The sequence below is a fragment of the Eublepharis macularius genome, chromosome 7 (assembly GCF_028583425.1).
Source record: "Eublepharis macularius isolate TG4126 chromosome 7, MPM_Emac_v1.0, whole genome shotgun sequence".
NCBI classification, from domain to species: domain Eukaryota; kingdom Metazoa; phylum Chordata; class Lepidosauria; order Squamata; family Eublepharidae; genus Eublepharis; species Eublepharis macularius.
In genome coordinates, this window is record NC_072796.1 from 122,582,765 (window position 1) to 122,603,302 (window position 20,538).

General features: G+C 44.7%; 1 protein-coding gene across 1 annotated transcript in view; it reads right to left on the reverse strand.

The window, feature by feature from the left end:
- Window positions 1-20,538, reverse strand: part of EXT1 (exostosin glycosyltransferase 1) — a 310,642-nt gene that overhangs the window by 17,528 nt on the left and 272,576 nt on the right. Inside the window, exons 4-7 of the mRNA XM_054984732.1 lie at window positions 9,220-9,339; window positions 6,841-6,973; window positions 5,412-5,530; window positions 3,268-3,363 (exon numbers count right to left, since the gene is read on the reverse strand). Of these exons, the coding sequence (XP_054840707.1) occupies window positions 3,268-3,363; window positions 5,412-5,530; window positions 6,841-6,973; window positions 9,220-9,339 (468 nt within the window). The remainder of the gene's footprint in view (window positions 1-3,267; window positions 3,364-5,411; window positions 5,531-6,840; window positions 6,974-9,219; window positions 9,340-20,538) is intronic.

Here is a 20,538-nt window from a genome sequence, read left to right on the forward strand (position 1 = left end):
TTTGGACTTTGATTTCTGCTGAGGTGTTGTGTAAATGGTAACAAGCTGGATACAAACATCTTACCATTTAGTGTGATTCAGAGGGGTTGCTGTTGTGCTGCTATTTCATGCCACAGGGAGTGGCCAAGGGTCAGTAATAAAGCACATGTTTTGAGGGCGGGAGGCCTCATACTCAATCGCCAGCATTTCCAATTAAGGGATCTCCAATTAAAAAGTGTTGGGAAAGACCCTTTCCTGCCTGACAAGAAGGAGACACTCCCACTAGATGGACCAAAGGTCTGTTCCACTATGAGGCAGCTTCAGACCAGTGTGAAAATTCCAATCACGTGGATGGTGGGATCAATCCAACGGGCCTTTCACGGAACATCCACCAGGTTCCTCCTTACAATCTGGAATCTAATTTGGAGCACAGAACTCTGTGGAAGAGGAGAATTGGCCCACTCTTCATCACAAAGTTAGGTACACAGGAGATCGTTTTGTGGTCTGTAAATGGCTCAGAGTCTGGTTCCTACAAAAGCTTTAGGACCTGACAGGGTGTTTTAGTTTCCTCAGGCTCTCCAGAATGGAAAGGGAGGGGAGGGGAGACAGTGGAAACAGGGAGAGAGAGAGAGAGACCCATATACACACAAAATAATGGCCAAAGAGCAGGGTAATCTCTCAACAGCAGCCGCCTATCTTTGTTCTGCAGCAAATCTCCTGGTACTTCTCAACATGTCCAGTATTTGAGGCAAGAAGCTATTTTGCTGCCAGCTTAGCAGTGCCCTGACTTTTTCCTTGTTAAGCCTACCAAGCGAAAATCTCAAAGGCAAAGGCTGTACATTTTAAACAGCCAAAAACTTCAGAGTGAAAATTTCTTTCTCCTCCAGACAGAATAACCCCAAACCAAGATCACCCTGTGCTCACACAGGTGCTGTTCAGGGTAAGGAGAGAGGGGACTTTTTGCACTCACCTGAACTATGGTGCCAGCAAGGTAGCCTGGCAACAAAAACTGCAGCACAGAGTCTGCAGTGCAAAGGAGGAATAGGGGAGATGACGCTAGCTGGCTGAGGTTGCCAGCCGCCCAGGAGAAGCAGGACCCATCAATGTTGGATGATAGCAAGGAGTTTCTCCTCACCTGTCCATGGTAGCTATGCGCTCTTTTAACACTGCATCACCACTATAAGGATGATTCCCGGGACTCGTCTCTGTTCCTTTCCCCTGTACGTCAGCAATAGGATCCTTACTCTCTCATCTTCCTGTATGAAGAGCAACTGATGACTCTGTCGGGAACCTCCCTCCCTTTTTCTGATGTCTTAGGGCCAAACTACAAGTGATGCCTGACACAGGTTGGACACTTGTCAGCTTTCCTCAAGTTTTGATGGGAAATGTAGGCAGCTCGGCGGAATGTTGGACAAGTGACAGTTGAAAAGTCCATTGGACAGCAGTCGGAGAGCCAAGCTGCAAGACCAGGATGCCTACATTTCCCATCAAAACTTGAGGGAAGCTGACAAGTGTCCAACCTGTGTCATTCGTCACTTGTAGTTTGGCCCTCAGCTTCTTTACGGGAATCTGCAGCTGATGTTCATAATAAGGTGAGCTCATGACCAAGACCTCAGTTGCTTTTGTGAAATCTAAAAGTGTGCACATGCAGGCACGAGTCTGTGAAGGGGTTATTTGATAATACTTGAATTAATGAGTGCGCAACTCAGAGAGAGGAACCAATGGGCATTTTTCTTTTTGGTAGCCCATTTGTGGGACTCTTTCCTCACTCCCCTTCACATACCTGCCTTGCCAAGCTTTGGGCACCAGGTGAACACTTGAAAAAAATTCATTAAATTTTTTTTCATACAGGCTTTAAGTGAGATCTGAGGTTGCTTTTTCTGTCTTCTGCTGATGACCAAGCCAATTCTGGTTATGCTGATATTGATACTGCTTGTTTCTGATTTTGTATTATTACATTCTGCATCATGGGTTCTGCTGTATTTCTGAAACTGCTTGTATGCTGCCTTGAGAACCCTATAGAATAGAAGCAGGGGTGCACGTATTCTCAAATCTCAATACATTACCTAAATATTGGCGGGCTCTCAATCCTTGATCAATTTCAAATACAAACTAGTTTTTATAATAAAAACCTTGTGTGTGGTGAGAATCATAAGGGCAGCAATTTGAAAACCACACCCTGAAATCACCTCCTCTATAATTTTCTACACGCTCAGGGGTTAAAACAGTCTAATTCCACTCCCTTTCCCCTCCCCCATAAAAGACTCTCCGCTGCTCTTAAAATTCTGGGTCTCCTGGAGCATAGTTAGCCTTCACTCAGGCCATTCTCAAAGGCATTCTTTTTTTACCATCATGTGTCAGACAGGATTGCTTCCATGCCTCTCGTCATCAATATACCTTGTGTTGGGTGGCATGGAAATGGACTTCTAAGCCTAATGGCGAGAACCTACCAGCTAAGAAGCTATATCAGGGAAGCTTAAGTAGCAAGTAGAGGTGGGTATGAACTGGGAAAATGGTGGTTCGTTGCGTTTCATGAATCACTAACCAGCATGAAATTGCGTGGTTTGCAAACCGATTCGTTTGGTTTGTCACTTACAGGGCAGCAGAAGGCATGCAGAAGGCCTGCAGGCATGCGTGCCCCGGAGCCGGTGTGATGACATCACTTCTGAAAGTGATGTTGCCATGCTGGCAAATGATGCTGGCTCTGGGGTGCACATGAGGCAATTGGCGGACGAGGCGGCAAATCTCACTGATGAACCGAAAAATGAACCAAACGAACCGCCCTAAAAGTTGTCACGGTTCGTTAAGAATGTTCCCCGACGAACTGCTGGTTTGCGAACCCCAAACCTGCCTGGTTCGTCACGAAATTGATTCGTATTTTGGTTTGTGCTCATCTCTAGCAGTAAGCTTTAAAGTGTTTTTAAACAGGCAGCTGTTAGCAAGCAATAGAAAAGGTTTGTTTGTTTTTCTTGCCTGAATTAGAGTGCTTTATGTTCAGCAACACTCTCCGTAACTTGTATTCAATAAACTGAAAGATATTTTAGACTAGCCTGTGTCCGGAGCAACTGGTTGCTCATGGGTACAACCTCAGGAGGAACCCTGAAACTGTAAAGTTTCACAAATTAAAAGAACTAGGCACCTTCCTACTGCAGTGGCTGTGTTCAATGCCCAGGGAAGGAGTTTGGGGGTGCCTAAGTTCATACACACTTAACTCAATGGAAGGTGGGGAAACAAAAATGGAAATAAATTTTCAGAAATTCCCGAGCCCCTACCTTCCCGTTCACCTACCTTGCTCTCTCCTTCGATGACAATGACAGGCACGGCAGTGGCAGGCCAACGGTGCTTGGCAGGGAGGGGCTTATCACAATTCCATAAGACAATGATCTGAAAAGAAGGAAAGAAGCAGGACCCGCAAGCTTAGCAAACAGTCCTGCAGAAGGTCTTTCCTGAGCACCAAGTCTCCTCCTCTACTGTCAAGTAGAGAATGTTTAGGTGATTTACAGGCCCAGAGACCTGCTTGAGGCTCATGAGAGACAAACAAACAAACGTAAGATCACAAAAACAGCAACCATAAGAATGATCAAAACAGCTACAGAAACCAAGATCATAAAAAACGTTCAGAAGCAGACTACTAAAAAAAACCAGCTTAAAAATGGAATCTTGCAGTCAAATAGCTACAGGTGAATGTTTTGGCCTACTGCCTGAATCACAGTAAAGTATGTGCCTGGTGATCCTGGAGGGGAAGAGTATTCCAAAGGCAAGGAGCTACCTCTGAAAAAGCCCTGTCTGTCATTGCCACCCACCTCACCTCTGCAGGTGAGGGCACAGAGAGCAGGACTTCGGAGGAGGATCATGCAGGTTGAGAGCCAAATTCCTTCTTAAGGAAAAAGAATGCAACTCATTTTTACTTTATTTCCATCATTCTGGCTACAAGTAAAGGATCTACATTGTCAGATATGACAATCTTTGCAGCATCTGGAAGGATCTCATGTGTTTGCTTTGGTGGAGGCAAAAGACAGGCCATTCTACTCTCAACCCACTGATAATGCAGGAATCTCTGTAGTCTGTGACTTTGTGGGAGCTCAGAACCCAACAGGGGCACAGACCCCATCTGGGGACAGTATCCCACTTCCTATGAGTGTGTGCTTTAAGTTGCTAGTCCTTAGGGTTACAAAACTACTTACTGAACATGCTTCAGCACCGCCAGCTTGAATCTCAGAAGATGGAGAGTGAATCAAAATGAAGAACTTCAACATCCCACAAAGCTCCTTCCCTTAACCCCCACAGCAAACTCTGTAGACTTACTTGAAATAAATTTATGCAAAATACATGATGCAATTTGCATCATGTATACAGACTGCAGAATATAACGTTTCTCTGTTCAGAATTCAGATTGTATGAGCATAGAATTTTGGGGGCGTTTTTCAAACTACGTATACGCAGCCCTGATTAATATTTATTATATATTTATGCCATTTATAGTCCGCCTTTCTCATTGGGACTCAAGGCGGATGACACAGTGTAAGATTAGTACAGTCAATATCAAGGACTTTTCAATAAACAATGCCATAGGGTAAATAAATGCAGTTTATAAAGACATAGCATTAGCAAAAAATCCAATGCAGAGTTGAAGAAATATTGAAACAGAGTGTAAGCAATTCTAGGACTATTAGACAACACAGAACTACCCAGTAGGGTCAGACTTAAAGGTAGGGCTTTTTTTCAGCTGGAACGCTGTGGAACGGAGTTCCGGCACCTCTTGAAAATGGTCACATGGCTGGTGGCCCCGCCCCCTGATCTCCAGACAGAGGGGAGTTTAGATTGCCCTCCGTGCTGCTGGAGCGGGGCCACCAGCCACGTCAACTTTTAAAAACTCCCCCCTTGTTCCAGATGACCCAAAGTGATGTCATTGTATGGTCCTGTGCTGGCAACCCACTGAGTTCCACCACTTCTTTTCCCAGAAAAAAAGCCCTGCTTAAAGGAATAGATTGCACGTAAGGCAACATAGCGGTGATGTCTATGGTCCCTAACTTGTCAGTGAAGCATCTCTTTGATACCACCTCCCTATAATTCGGCCAGACTATCAACTGCACTGAAAGTCAAACACTATCCCTTGAGGAATACCGTTCCTGTTGCAAGCATGCTCTTGGTTATGCTCCTCCAAGAAGCCCTCCTGCATAATATTCATCTCACTACGGATCAGAGTTTGTACTCTCTGGTGATAAAGTCAAACAGCACCCCTTTCGCAGACATGAAATAAATGATATTTTGGTGCCTTGAATAAAGTCTGAGAATGGAAAGCTCGCCAACATTTATCACCATTCCAAGAGAAGCATGCGTCAAACTGGATGATCGAGACCCGATGATGACTGCTTGCAATCATGGAGTTGGCGGCACTGGCCACCGTCTGGAAGCAGGTCCCCATTTCTCACCTGGGCACAGTACTGGGATTTGGCTACAGCAACCAGGAGTTTCAGCACAGGTTGAGACTGAGAAACTAAAGGAGTAACTGCGTGGATAACGGCGGTGAATTTAGATGGGGGCTTGACACCTGGAATGGGAAAAACAAAATCTTAATATAGGGAAATCGCTCAGCCTGCGTAGAAAGGAACTGCTGGCGCCTAAGGTAAGAAAATCTTTTTGATATCTTCCCTGCAGCGCGTGGCTACTTGAGTCACCTGGAATGGTTTATTCGGCTGTCAGCTTGTTTTTCCCCTAGTGCCCTTTCACTCTACTTGTGGGACATGTGAAAATAGATTGCAGAGGCTGAGCTATTGACTTGACAGGCGGGGAGCCCATCTTTATAAGCAGGAAGTTGGCTCCAAGGACCTTTTTTTTACCCCCTTTTGTGATGAGTGATTATCCCCTTTTGTGATTAGTTTCTGATTCTAGGCACCAGCTGGGATCACCACGGCATCTCAGTTCCTCGGCTTCTATGGAACAAGCAAACCTCTTGGTGTGGCAGTGGAGAGGGTATACAGCCTTCACCTCCACCATACAGGCAGTATGACATGGGATGCAGGCACTCAACACAGTGGCCTGGACATGCGAAGGCTTGAAAAAAAGGCACCAGCGTGGGAGGGTGATCGGGCAAATGGAACTTATATGGGGCTCAAATAAACACTGTGTCAAAGTAAGATAAGTCCAAGAGTGGCTGATTCCGCACACGTTGGATAATGCACTTTCAATGCACTTAATCGTTTGAGGCGGATTTTTTGTTCCACACATGACAAAATCCATTCCAAATGATCTCTAAAGAGGATTGGAAGTGCATTATCCAATGTGTGCGGAATCAGAGTGGCAGAAACCAATATTTGCACAGAAATATAAGCTGATGCCATGAAGAGAAGAAACGATTCCATCGGGAGTCCATGGCATTCTTCTTGTACGGTACAAGGTGCTACCTAATACAGGTGTAATTTTGACCTTCTCCCTGCAAACTAAAATGTGCAAATTGAGATCCAGACTGGTAAACTTGAGCTTCGTTTGCCCTTCTCCTTCGGGAGCAAGTTCCTCCCTCCCTTCCCAGCATCAGCCAGGGTTTTACACTGATGGAAACTGTGTTTAATGCACATCAGGTCCATCCGTCACAATAGTTTGCAAAACCCTTCCAAACTCTGCTATCAGATTCTGAGACTATGGATAGCACTAGTGCTCCTGTAATGCCACACTTAAGGCTCAGAAGGGATAGAAGATCGTCATGGGGGGGGGGTATGTGGAATGACTTTGCTTGGGTTCCCAGGTCTGGCTCCCAATTTGCAAATCATAGGTTGATAGGAGCTAGTGAACTGTGCCACCTCTGCCACGTCCCTCATTCCAGCCTCGCGATTAGTGAGGTCAATAACACAGAATTTACCTTACCTAGATTAGCATAATAGTAAGGAAAATCTCCTAGATATGATGAATACTGTGGCAGTACAAATAACCCTCCGGGGTGTTTGTTCCATATTAAGCTGTTGCGTGATATGTGCTTAAAGATTCTGTCTTGAATAATCTGAAAAAGAAGAAATAAAACCATTTTAAGCAGGTCTTTAATGAAAAATGGGAGGCATTTCAGCGGTTACTGAAGGCAGCGATTGCCGTGCATTTGGTAAAAGCCACCAAGAGGCAGATTATTTAGCATTCCTCTTTAATCTTTTTTTTTATTTAGAAAAAAAACAACAACGGGAAGTTAAACCTATATCCTTGTGCATATTCTTGTAGGTTAGAAGCCACCCATAATGCTATTCAAACTACCTCATTAGCAGCTGCAGACACCCTGGCAGCCTCACGACGTATTAGGTTCTGCATTTTCAAGTCAAAATATTTTCTGACTTTTCAAAATGGCATGTCAGTTTGCGAGGCTGATTAGTCTATTTGACAATTTTGCCAGCCATGTCCTGCATAAAATAATTAGTTTGGTGATAGATTTATATACAAGGATGGGTAGCTTTTGCAGGGGGAGGGGGGGATGATGGTTTTAACCTCCACCCCTCTTCCTCTCCACACACAGAGAGAGAGAGAGAGAGAGAGAGAAAGAGAGAGAGAGACAGACAGACAGACAGACAGAGACAAACAGCAAGGAAGAAAAAGAAAGATGGTGCTGCACCTTTGGCTCAAGGAGAACCATTCATACAGTAACACTTAATATACTACTATGATTCTGTGTATGGGGGAAAACGCACAGCATGCAGTGTGGGGCACAGAATTCAGAGCCGTGAGAATCTCCACTTTCTCTCCCCTCCGCCCGAATTTCTAGCTCTTACGGCTGTTAAGTTATGCTTGAAAGTCTGCAGCCAATGGTTGGTGAGAGCTCATTATCCAGAGGGAGTGCAGTATCAGGTTTCCAGTAGTCAAAGCTGTTTGTAAAAGGACCATCCCCCCCCCTATACATTCCCGCCTGGCCCATATCTTTTCCATCACAGCACCCGTTCTATGGAACACATGCCCTGAGGAGGTGAGGGGGGCACAGTCTGTAGAGGTGCTTAGGGGGGACTCTCTTTGCTGGGGCTTTTAATGAGGTGGTTTTTTTAAAGGGACAGGGGAGGGTATATGGGGCTTTATTGTCTTTATTTGAATTGGCAAGCTGCTACTGGAAAGGAAGAGTACAAATATTTTAACACATAAATATATAAAAAAATTTTTAAAATGTATGGCATGTAACTTATTGTCAGCTGTTAAAAATGTCTCTTCACTGCCACCCCTATTCTCACAAGCAACAAAAAACAACGAAAAAAGGGGAACGGTTAGAGGAACTGTTAGTGTGGAAAGGTAATATTTTCCAGTAAAGCTCATACTACACATGGTTTCTTAGCAGAAACACACACACACACACACACACACACACACTGTTCAGCTTACAGTGCAATCCTATGAAGAGTTCCCCCAGTCTAAACATACAGGACTAACTCTGCATAGAATTGCACTAGTCTTAAAATATGTTTCTGAAGCCTCCATTTCTACGTATCTTCAAGCTGCAGGTCTAGTGGTCAATTCTAACTGACCCTGTTTCTTTATGGGCCCAGGGCTTGACCGAAGGGCTAGACCAAATTTAACTCTTCTAGTCAAGACCAAATCTGGCTTTTCTAATCAAGGAAACAGTGACTGTGACACTGAGAGAGCTCTGTCTTTTGGTGCTCCACCTCTGAAGACGCCAGCCACAGCTGCTGGTGAAACATCAGGAACTACAATGCCAAGACCACGGCTATACAGCCTGGAAAACCCACAACAACCATCGAAACAGCACTTGCTCCTTGCTAGGCTGGAGCAGAGAAAGGATCCAAAAAAGGACAAAGTGGAACAGGCAAAAGGGGTACGCACATGGCAAAATACAGATTTTGTGTTGTAAGAGAATAATATATATATTTTTTTTAAAGCTCTGCTGAAAAACTAATAGTCTAAAAAAGCACATGTCTGCCTCAAACATTGCCATGTAGGTTTGCCAACACAAACACATGATTATCGGAGATGTGAATAACCGCCCTAAATTATTCCAATTCTGAAACGGATTTTATGGTTGAACATGGAAACTGCCCACCTGCAGAAAACGGGTTGGAGCAGTAAGAACTTCGTATCACGTTCAATTCTACTGTTTATATTAAACTAAGAAATATGTGGTTTTGCAGCAGAGCTAAAGATCTTCCTTTTCCACTGTTCCCCTCTTCCTCAAACCATGCCTCACCTGTCCCAAAAGCCAAAGCAAGGTGAGAAGTGAACGCCCGACACCTCAGCCCCGACCAATATCCAAGCATATTTACTCACCTCTAGTGTGGTCAACACAATCTTCTCCACTGAAGAAAAATAAGCCTCCCACAAGAACTGTGTCTGCTGTCTAAGTGCTAGGATTTTATCCTGATGGATAGACCTGATTGTAGAAGGGATCTGTAATACAATGTTGAAACGATTCAGAGGCGGCAGGAAAACACTGCAGACCGAACACATTAAGACACTTCTGGGGGCTCTTCTGGACGATCTGTTTACAGCTCAATCCGTTTAGGTTTTATAGATCAGCCCAATGTGCATTTGGCTCTCATTTGCGGCACAATAACCACCCTGTTCCAACGACAGCAGCAGTAATAGCAGTAATTGGAAATTGAATTAGACAAGTTGCTCATTAATCCTGCATTTCTACCCCTCTGTTGACTGAAGAGCCTGTGTCCTCACTCCCCCCCCCATCAGACTTTCCCTGAATGTGAAAATCCGAAACTTATCTCATGGATAGGGTTGCCAGTCTCCAGGTGGTGGCTGGAGATCTTCCAAAATTACAAGTGGCCTCCAGGCCCCTGGAGAAAATCGCGGCTTTGGAGGGTATATTCCATGCTATTATACAATGGTGAGGTCTCTCCCCTCCCCAAACCCCGCCCTCTCCAGGCCCCACCCCCCCAAATCTGCAGGAATTTCCCAAACTGAACTGGGCAATCCTAGTTATGAAGGCACTTTCATGAGACCTTTTAGCCAAGAGGATTTTGAGCCCAGCGGCACCTTAGAGACCAACAAGATTTTCAGGGTCTACGTTTTCGAGAGTCCAAGATCCCTTCTACAGATGCCAAAAAGCAGCTCCCCTTTTCCAACATAGACACAGACTTATAGAATGCCCCACTCTGAAGATTTTCGAAGTTTTCCCTTTCCAAATGTCTTGAAAAAACCTGAAGACATTTTCATTCACACCAGCATGTATTAATTGACATGTATTTAGTCCTGTTTGCTAGTCTTTTAGAACCATGGATGCTCTTGTTATTTTGTAGCACTTTCGAATGCTGAAGTCTTTCTTGTCATAGACGTTTACAAAAAGTGATCTCCCCCCCCCTCCCCAAGGGGTCCCAGGTTCAATCACCAGTGCCTCCAGTTAAAGGGATTGGGTAACAGGTGATGTGAAAGACCTCTGCCTGAGACCTGATTCAGTATAAAGCGGCTTCATGTGTTTATGCCTTAAATCCCTGGCCCCAAGGAGGCCCGCCTAGCCTCGACCAGAGCCAGGGCCTTTTCGGTCCTGGCTCCCACCTGGTGGAACGCTCTTGTCTGCTGAAATCAGGGTCCGGCAGGACCTACTATCTTTTCGCCGGGCCTGCAAGACAGAGTTGTTCTGCCAGGCATATGGCTGAGGCTGGGCCTCTGCCGGCCTGGAAAAAAGGGGTGTATAAAACCCTCCCCGTGAAGGCTGTCCACCAACCTGTTTTAAATGTGTTCTTTTTAATGAACATGAATTTTTAATTGTATTTTTAATATGTTGTTATCCGCCCTGAGCCTGCTCGCGAGGAGGGCAGAATACAAATTTGAAATAAATAAATAAATGACAAGTTCAGATATGCTTTATAAATTTAGTACGCATTGGCAGGCCATTGGGACTTGATTATTTTTCTCCAAGCAGCTCAGGCAAGAGGGAGGTCAGTTAAGCCTAGGACTAAATGACCTTCAGGAACTGTTCTAACCCTGTTTTGCACAAACATGTATCATGCAGGGCTTTTTTTCAGGGGGAACGCGGGGGAACGGAGTTCCGGAACCTCTTGAAAATGGTCACATGGCCAGTGGCCCCGCCCCCTGAACTCCAGACAGAGGGGAGCTTAGATTGCCCTCCGCGCTGCTCCAGCAATCTAAACTCCCCTCTATCTGGAGATCAGGGGGCGGGGCCACCAGCCATCTGACCATTTTCTCCGAGGGCAACCCACTGAGTTCCACCACCTCTTTTCCCAGAAAAAAAGCCCTGGTATCATGTATATTATAACCGCGGAAGGTCCTTTTGCCCTCCCCCTGGTGTTTATGTGGCATAGACATCAGTCTAAACAGTGGGGAAAAAACCCAAATCCTTCCCTGCATTAACTTTATTTAGGACAAGGAGAATGTTTACTTCGGCAAGGCATCTATTTTCTCATCAGACTGCTGCGTTCTTCCTAAGCTTTTCAAATATTCATATATTTTCCCTCCATCTAATTATGCACAAGGCACCAACCTCTATTTGTTTTTGATTTGTGCCATTTTGCCTTTTTCTACTTAGGTATTAGATTAAGCCCAGCAATTGCCTTTTCTCTCATTCATGATCTCGCATGTCAGAAAGAAAGAAAAAAAAAACCCTTCCCAATAAAATATTCTTAATTAGAATACATCTGTTCTGCACATAGCCTTACAGCATTGTGAAAAACAGCTTGACAGCAATGATCTCCTTATGCCAGCCACACACTTTTAATATACGCTCTGCGTGAAATTCAACAAGAAACCCAATTTGAAGCATTAAGCTATTCTAAGTAAGAGAGGTTTACCCACTGCTGAAGAGTATCATGACTGACAAGAGGATTAAGTCAAGGGTCCCAAAGGCAGTGGGAAAGGGAACATGGAAGATACTACGGCTCCCATCTGACTTAAAGGAGATAAACAGCCAGATATGTTCAAAACTGTAGTGGTCACCTCTTGATCCTCTTCTCCCAGGGTGAGCCACTTGATATGAGGGCTCAGCAAGATGTTCCGCTCCCTTGAACCGGGAGCCCACCAGCCACGCGTATCAGAGCATGCAGGTCCCTGCTATGGTTCATGTTAGTGCCCCGTTCCCATGAGATGGTGACCGTGTATCGGATGTATCATGGGGACTGGCAGGCTCCCAATCTGCACAAACAGAATGTCTGCAGAAAGCGACGGTCTAATGCACTGCAGGGAAGAACCCCATCTCTCTACTTGAAAGCTGCGGAAGCTCTTGCAACGGAAGCAACTCACTTTGGGGTTTGAACTTACAGCGTAGAGTCGTGGTTCAAGTGTCAGACTAGGATCCGGGGAACGCAGGCTCAAGCCCCTCATACTATGATGACAACTCACTGGGGGGGGCCTTGAACCAGTCGATCTCTCTGTCTAACCTACCTCGCGTGGTTGTTGTGAGGATTAAATGGAGACCCTGAGATCTTTGCAAGAGGGCAGGATAAAAATGTACTAGATGCATAGAGTTCAAAGCTCAACTTCGTCAACCGATAGGCAAGTAACTATCTAATGACATTTGCAGAGGGTTGGAGCCTGTGAATTGTAAATGGAAGGAGTTCCTAGAAAGGATCTCTCCCCCTCCCCCACAAGGTCTCCTGTGCTGTCTGCAAAGCCAGAGATTTGGGGGACCCTTGGAAACAGAATAGGATTAGTGGGGGGGGGGGAGATGCAGCAAGAACCCAGAAACTGCCCTCCTCTTTGCACGAGCTCTTCTTGTTTCATTTCCAGAAAAGCTCTCGGAAGAAGAGAAGTGAGTGATCTTAGGCCCTGTGAAATGGTCTACACGTCCAAGCCTGGAGGACTTCTCTGTTAAGTTTGGAAAGGCAGGCAAGGCCTTTGGAGGAGGGGTTCATAAACTGGCAAGTAGGATTTGGGGCTGCATTTATCATAGGCTCTGTTAAGAGTCCTCGAACTAATAGCCCTGTACAAATTTATTAACTAATGTTTCAAGCAGATTGTATTTCATATGGTTTTTTGTCTTGGGCACAGTGAGAGATGTCTTGGCTTGCTTCCTATCCATGGGCACAAGGAAGGGGGGTGGCAATTTTTACCTATTCCCCCCTTTCACAGCAGGCCCATGAAATACAGCTCCTGGAGGTAGGGTACCCCCAGAAGTAACTTGGGGGGGGGATCAAAGGTCTCCTGCAAGAGAAGAAAACAGTGAAATTTCCTTTCCCCCTCCCTCCAACACCCGCAGAAATTCTGGGTGGCATCTAAGCCCTTCAATTCTAGGAGAAAAGTGATATAAAACATATTTAATAAATATTTTTTCTGCTAAGTTATAACTACTTGTGCTGAGTCCCACTCTGTTATCAAAGATCTCCAAGCACTCAGGGCAGCTATAGAAAGAAGGAGAGGGAAATCCACAACGGTTCCCTTTACAGTCCTGTAGAATCCAACCCACAGTGTTTGGAATGCTAATTTCACATACATTACTTCAGTAATTCTGACAACCACCCTGCAAAGCAGATCACTGTTATCCTTCATGGGCAAAGGGAAGAGCAGGCTGTCTCTAAGGCCACCTACACAAATTCATGCCAGAATCTAAATTTCAGCTGGGGCCTCCTTCCTTGTTCTCCTCCCAGCCTTTTAACCAGTTTGACACACCAGTGGAAGTCTCCTGTTTGTCTAACTGGAGCAATACCACTCTTACCCACTGAATTGCTGCTCTTAAGAATCCATAGCATAAGGGCGGTGTTTGCAAGTTAATGATTTCGACATCCCTTCCAAAAAACCGGCAGAAGGCGTGTAATTACTAAGCACAGTACACAACAGGTACACTTTGGGTTATTATTTTAAAATAATAATAATGTGTGCCATCAAGTTGCTGTACTGTGTACAGTTCTGGTCGCCACACCTTAAAAAAGATATCATAGCACTGGAAAAAGTACAGAGAAGGGCAACTAAAATGATTAAAGGGTTGGAACACTTTCCCTATGAGGAAAGATTGAGGCGCTTGGGGCTCTTTAGCCTGGAGAAAAGACAACTGAGGGGAGACATGATAGAGGTTTACAAGATAATGCACGGGTTAGAGAAGGTAGAGAAAGATGTGTTTTTCTCCCTTTCTCACAATACAAGAACTCGTGGGCACTCTATGAAATTATTGAGCAGTCGGGTTAGAACAGATAGAAGAAAATACTACTTTACACAAAGGGTGATAAACACATGGAATTCGTTGCCACAGGAGGTGGTGGCAGCTACAAGCATTGCCAGCTTCAAGAGGGGACTGGACAAATATATGGAGCAGAGGTCCATCAGTGGCTATTAGCCACAGGAGATAGATGGTATTCTCTTTGTGGGGAGGTGGTGCTCTGTTGTCTTGGTGCTGGAAGGAAGGCAGTGGGAGGGCTTCTGGTGTCCTGGCCTCACTGACAGTCCTTTAGATGGCACTGGATTTCTAGCCACTGTGTGTGACAGAATGTTGGACTGGATGGGCCAATGGCCTGATCCAACATGGCTTTGCTTATGTTCTTATGTTCTTATGTTCTTAACCAACTCACGGTGACCCCAGGACTGCGGGGGTTTTCCAGCCAAGGTTTTCCCCTACATAGTAACCCTGGTCTTCCTTGGGAGTCATCCATCCAAGTACAAACCATGGGTGACTCTGCTTAGCTTCCAAGCTCTGATGAGATTGGACTAGTCAGAGCTAGTCAGGCTAAAACACCTTCCCAAACCCCTTTTTTTCTGAAGCAGTTCATAACAGCATATCTAATGTTCTAATACCAACCTTCCATAAGGTGTACAAAATAATTTTTAAAAGTCCACTTGTAGCTTTCTTCACTGCAAACATGAAAAAAAAATCAGGTGGATGTATGTAGAATGTTTATGAAGTGTTTTTAGATAGCTGTTTTTTTAATGTGTGTGCATGTTTATATGTTACTGCCATAGATAAACATTTTTTTTTCTTCATTAAATGTTTCTGAACTTTTTTTCAGGGCAAATTTTTTGACATATCTCTGCAAGTGAAACAAAAAGGGAACCGAAGCCGATCTCATGCATCAGACATAGCAAAAATCCAAAGCCGGAGGGGAAAGCTTAGACTTTTTTTTAAGTGTATTTTTATATGTTGGCTCAGTTCTAACAGATGGGATCTGAAATCTGAGCTTCTATTTTTAAACCGCATTTGGCTATTTGCTATTAATCTTCTTGCCCTAGAAGTAGAGTGTGGAAAAATAATCAATTGATGCCAATCTGCCACATATACACTAGAAATATTAGAATGAGATGACGTTTTAATAGCAGGTCATTTGTGCAATAACAGAGAACAGACATGCTACATACTTTTTTTAAAAAAAGGCTAGACGGTGGGCTAAGCTTTCATGGATCTTGAGCAGGCGCAAGGATAAGGAGAATATGTAAATAAAAACATCCTCGTTCGGTCTAAAACAGGAAATGAGAAAATGTAACACAACAAAAACATTTCCCAGAGCAGACATTTGGGCTCAGCGCCAGCTCTTTAAAAATCACTGTTAATAATGGGGTAGTATCTACTGAAGCAAAGAAGCAGCTGCGAAGAGAATCAATTTTGCATTACAGGAAAAAGGACAAAGATCGGCACATTAAGGTAGCAGGGGAGGGAAGGAAAAAAGGAAGAGATCAGGAATTTTATGCAAAAATTCCCCCACTGCCACCGGGGAATCCCCAGACGAGGCTACTGTCATAACGGCTTGGTATCATTCAGCCTGAACGACTGTAAAGCGCTCTATATGAAGATGCCTTTGAAGAGGGTCTGGGGAATTTATTTAGAAAATGTCTATGCTGCTTTTTCCATAGAACCTGTTCCAAGCAGCTTGCAAAGTAAAACAGAAGGAAAAAATACAAATCGTAGAAAATGTTTAACCATTAAAACCCCCCAGCAATAACAAACCAAGCTAAGAATTCAAAATCTGCATAAAACAGTTTTAAAAGAGTTCTCATAAAACAGTTCTCAGGCTAGAAGCAGACCAAGATTCAGCTGAGTGCTTTATCCGTATTGCTCAAGGCGGTTTCCAACAATAGTTTAAAACACAGTACATCGCTAAAAAAAAAAAAAAAGTATAAATCCAGAATAAAACACACCCACCCAGGTCAAACAGCTTCATCGCTCAGAGCCAATAAGATTTAAAAACTTAGCTCATCATAACAAACTAAAGCATAGCAATAGTTCAGGCAAACGCTGTCTGGAAGAGCTCTGGTTTGCACCCTTTTCCAAAAAAATCACCAAAGATGTTGCGTCATTTGGCAGACTGTTGTCTACAGGAAAAGCCACCACAGAAAAAGCCCGTGTTCGAGCTGCCACAGCAACATAACCAAAATTTGAGAAGCTTAAAACATCAGATCATCTTATATACTAACAGCCAAATGGCCCTGATCAGTGGATGCTTAAATCCAGAGACTCTCACCGGATGACTGTGATCTAGTGATACACTCTCCGTCTAACCTACCTCTCAGGGTTGTTGTGAGGATAATAGGAGAATGATGTAAACTGCTTTGGGCCCTCATTGTAGAGAAAGACAGTATATAAATGAAGCGCATTTAAGAAATATAGATAATAATATAATAATAATAATAACATTCGATTTATTTACCGCCGTTCAGGACAACTTAACGCCCACTCAGAGAGGTTTACAAAGTATGCCATTATTATCCCCACAACAAAACACCCTGTGAGGTGGGCGGGGCTGAGAGAGCTCTGAGAGCGCTGTGACTGGCCCAAAGTCACCCAGCTGGCTTCAAGCGGAAAAGTGGGGAATCAAACCCGGCTCTTCAGATTAGAGTCCCGCGCTCTTAACCACTACACCAAACTGGCTCTGATGAAGATGAGAAGCAGATAACAGGTAAGCTGTTCAGTGGGTTTGAAGAAGAGAAGGGTGTAGGGGAAAGTGAGCATATGGAGGCTGCCAGGAGGAGGGAAAGAGGAAACAGTGTGGGGAAAAGTGAAGAACCCCCACAAGTCCTTGCAGGTTCCCCCCTCCCCCCATGCAACTTGGCTCGGCTCAAGTAGCACAATGCAGCTGGGCCACAGGGGAGATGGAAAGGTCAAGACTGGGGGAGCCGACCATGGTGAGTGGGAAGGAGAGAAGGAAGCTGGAAAGGGAGGAGAGACTGTGGGGTTGGGAAGGGGAAAGAGGATAAGGTGGGAGGGGAAAAAATGACCCCCCCCCCATGCAAGTCCTTTCCAGTCCTCCACTTGTCATAAAAGAATCACAGCGGCTTGGCCAAAAGTTCTCTTAAAGTGTTCTGTTTTGCATACAATTGAGAGGATAGCAAGTAAACTCATCTGGGAGGTCAGAATATTGTTGAGGGCTCATAGTAGGAGAAGTGGCCCAGGAAGTAAGTGGGGGTCCTAGGCTGTATAGTTCTCTCGAGGTCAAAACAAGCATCTTGAATTGAACCCAGAAACAAACCGGCAGGCAATGAAGATATTCTAAAATTTCTGTAATATGAATGGACCTACTGAACTTTGGACTAACTGAAGTTTCCAGGTTGTCTCCAAGGGCAGCCCATTGCAGAGCCTACAGAAGTAGTCTAGCCTCAAAGGTTGCCACAGCTGATTGGTTGGAACGAAGGAGGTACAAGTTCTGAGCTAGACGCAACTGAAAAAAGGCATTCCTAGTAACAACATTTCTCTAACTTGCATTCTTGAAATGTAAAGCCAGAACCAGGGACACCCCCAAGGCTCTTCACTGAGCCCACTGTCCGTAGTTGGTAAAGCAATTTTATTTTTATGTTTTAAAAACATTTGTAGCCTCAAGACAATGTGTTACTCAAAGTGGGTAAAAAAAAATCATTTTAAAGCAAGACAATATAAACTAGTCAAGCAATTGAAAACCAGTCAAGAAACTTAATAAAAGATAATCTTTTAAAAGACCTTTAACACTATAAACCTGACCAACTATGGAACAACTAACTGATCCCAAAGGCCCTCCTAAACAGTTCCAACTTGCAAGCCCTTACGAAATTGTAACCAAGGCAAAGATGACCTTAATTTATCTGGGAAAGCCTGTCCCCTGGGTTTACAGCTGCTCCTGCAAAAGTCCATGAGTGAGAACCAGCGGAATGAAAATTTGCAGGGGTTGGAACGACCAATAAATACAGTGCACAGCTGCTGCGCAGGCTCATACCTCTCACTGCATCTGTCTTCCTTAGCATCACCTCCATCTTGTCCAGTTTCGACTTTAGTTCAACTAACCGGAGCTTGCTGAAATGAGCATTTAGACCAAAATTCTATCTATTCCATGGACTCTCACTGGTTTCCAGGCTCAATTCAAAGCACTGTTTTTGACCTTCAAAGTCCAAAATTCCTGAAGAACTACAACTGCCCATACTTTCCAGCCCAGGCTCCAAGGTTGCCCAGGGGGGCAAAGACAGGGCTCTTCTTCAGGCATCTGCATTCACACAGTCTTCTCAACAGCTACCCAAAGTCTGTGGAAATCCCTCCCTCAGGAACTGCATGTAGTCCGCTCTTTACAGGCCTCGTGGCATCAAGTAGAAGCGTATTTCTTCTGGAACACTTTTGAGTAATGTTTTGTTTTCTTTATAATGCGGTGTTTTGACTGATTCTTTAGTTATATGTTATTGTACCTGTTTTATTGTCATATGTGGCTTTGGCTGTAACTATCTTTTATGGAAATATGTTATGCAACAGAGTATGCAGATGTTCCAAAATGCTGTGCAATCTAAACATCTTTGGTTACGGATCAGTGATGGGTATGTACTTGATGAAGCTGCCTTATAACTCTCCATCTCTAGCTGTCTTATACCTCTCTCCAGCTAAAAAGTTCTCAGGTAGCAGGGCAAAGGAAAGATTTGCTTTGGTGGGCTGTTGTGAGTCACAGAAGAGGGCAGAAGGTCCCAGGTTCTATCCCTGGCATCACCAGTTAAAAGGATCTGGAAGGAGGTATAGAGAAAAACCTCTGCCTGAGACCTAAAGAGCTGCTCGCAGTCAGAACAGACTATACTGACTTTGATAGCCCAGTGTTCTGACTCAGTATAAATAAGGCAGCTTCACAGAGGCTATATAAGGCAGTTTAATAGTAAAGAGTCCGGTAGCACCTTTAAGACCAGGGCTTTTTTTCTGGGAAAAGAGGTGGTGGAACTCAGTGGTGGAACTCAAGACCGCACAATGATGTCACTTTGGGTCAGCTGGAACAAGGGGGGAGTTTTTTAAAGTTTAAATTGCCCTTAGTGAAAATGGTCACATGGCTGGTGGCCCCGCCCCCTGATCTCCAGACACAGGGGAGTTTAGATTGTCTCCTCTGTCTGGAGATCAGGGGCGGGGCCACCAGCCATGTGACCATTTTAAGAGGTGCCGGAACGTTGTTCCACCATGTTCCCACTGAAAATAAGCCCTGTTTAAGACTAACCAACTTCATTGTGGCATAAGCTTTCGAGAACCACAGCTCTCTTCGTCTGATGAAGAGAGCTGTGGTTCTCGAAAGCTTATGCTACAATGAAGTTGGTTAGTCTTAAAGGTGCTACTGGACTCTTTATTATTTTACTACTACAGACTAACACGGCTAACTCCTCTGGATCTAAGGCAGTTTTAAAGGGCCAAATAGGAGGTGAAGTGAAAGACCTCAACCTGAGACCCTGGAGAGCTCCTGCCAGTCTGAGTAGATAATACTGACAATGATGCACCAAGAGTTTGCTTCAGTGTAAGACAGCTTCATACCTGTTCACGTGAGATAGTTCTGGGTTACAAAGACTAAAAGTCTGACTTAGTATGTATGTGGTAGTGGTGGTGGTGGTGGTGGTGGAGAGTGCCCTCAAGTCACAGCGGACTTATGGCGACCCCTGGTAGGGTTTTCATGGCAGGAGACTAACAGAGGTGGTTTGCCATTGCCTGCCTCTGCAACCCTGGTCTCCTTTGGAGGTCTCCCATCCATTTACTGACCAAGGCCGATCCTGCTTAGCTTCTGAGATCTGACGATATCTGGCTCACCTGGGCTATGTATGTACATATAACAAAACAGGGGGCATGTGTTGAGACAGCCACTCAGTGGAGTACTTGAATACTTCCTGCAGAGACACAGGAAAAAGAAACCCAGCAAAGCTGATGGGAAACTCATCTGCATCTTTGTGTTTTAAGTTTTGCTTTGTTTTATAAACAGCACAAACAGAAATGTGCAGTGTCAGTTAATGTGATATCACTTTATGCCTTGGTTTGGAGGAAATCACTGGGTAGAAAGGTGGATGCTTCCCCATCCTGACTACAATGGGTAGGTGACCCAAAGCCTTGAGGAGCTACTCATGGGAGAAAGGGTAGCAGGATTCTGCTCTGACACCAGTAATGGTTCTCTGCGATCCCCTAAAAGCTGAACCTGACAGTGTATGTTTATTGCAAAAGAAAACTCGGGGGCAGTCCTAGTTTTGCTGAAGGAATAGCTGCTGCCCTTCTTTCAGGAGAATAGTCTGCTGATCCTCCTAAGACCTCCTCTCCTTGGACAACCAAGTCTGCAAACACAACTAAGTCCTGCTTTTGGTAACTAGAGTGATCAGCTTTCCAAGGAGCACAAGTTCAGCCACAGGAGGCTTCCAAAATCGCTCCTAACAGGGGTGCCACATCCTGCATTTCCTTGGTGCCACCAAGAACCTGCCAGCGTTTTCCAGGACCAAACCATTCAGGGGACTGAGCTCAAC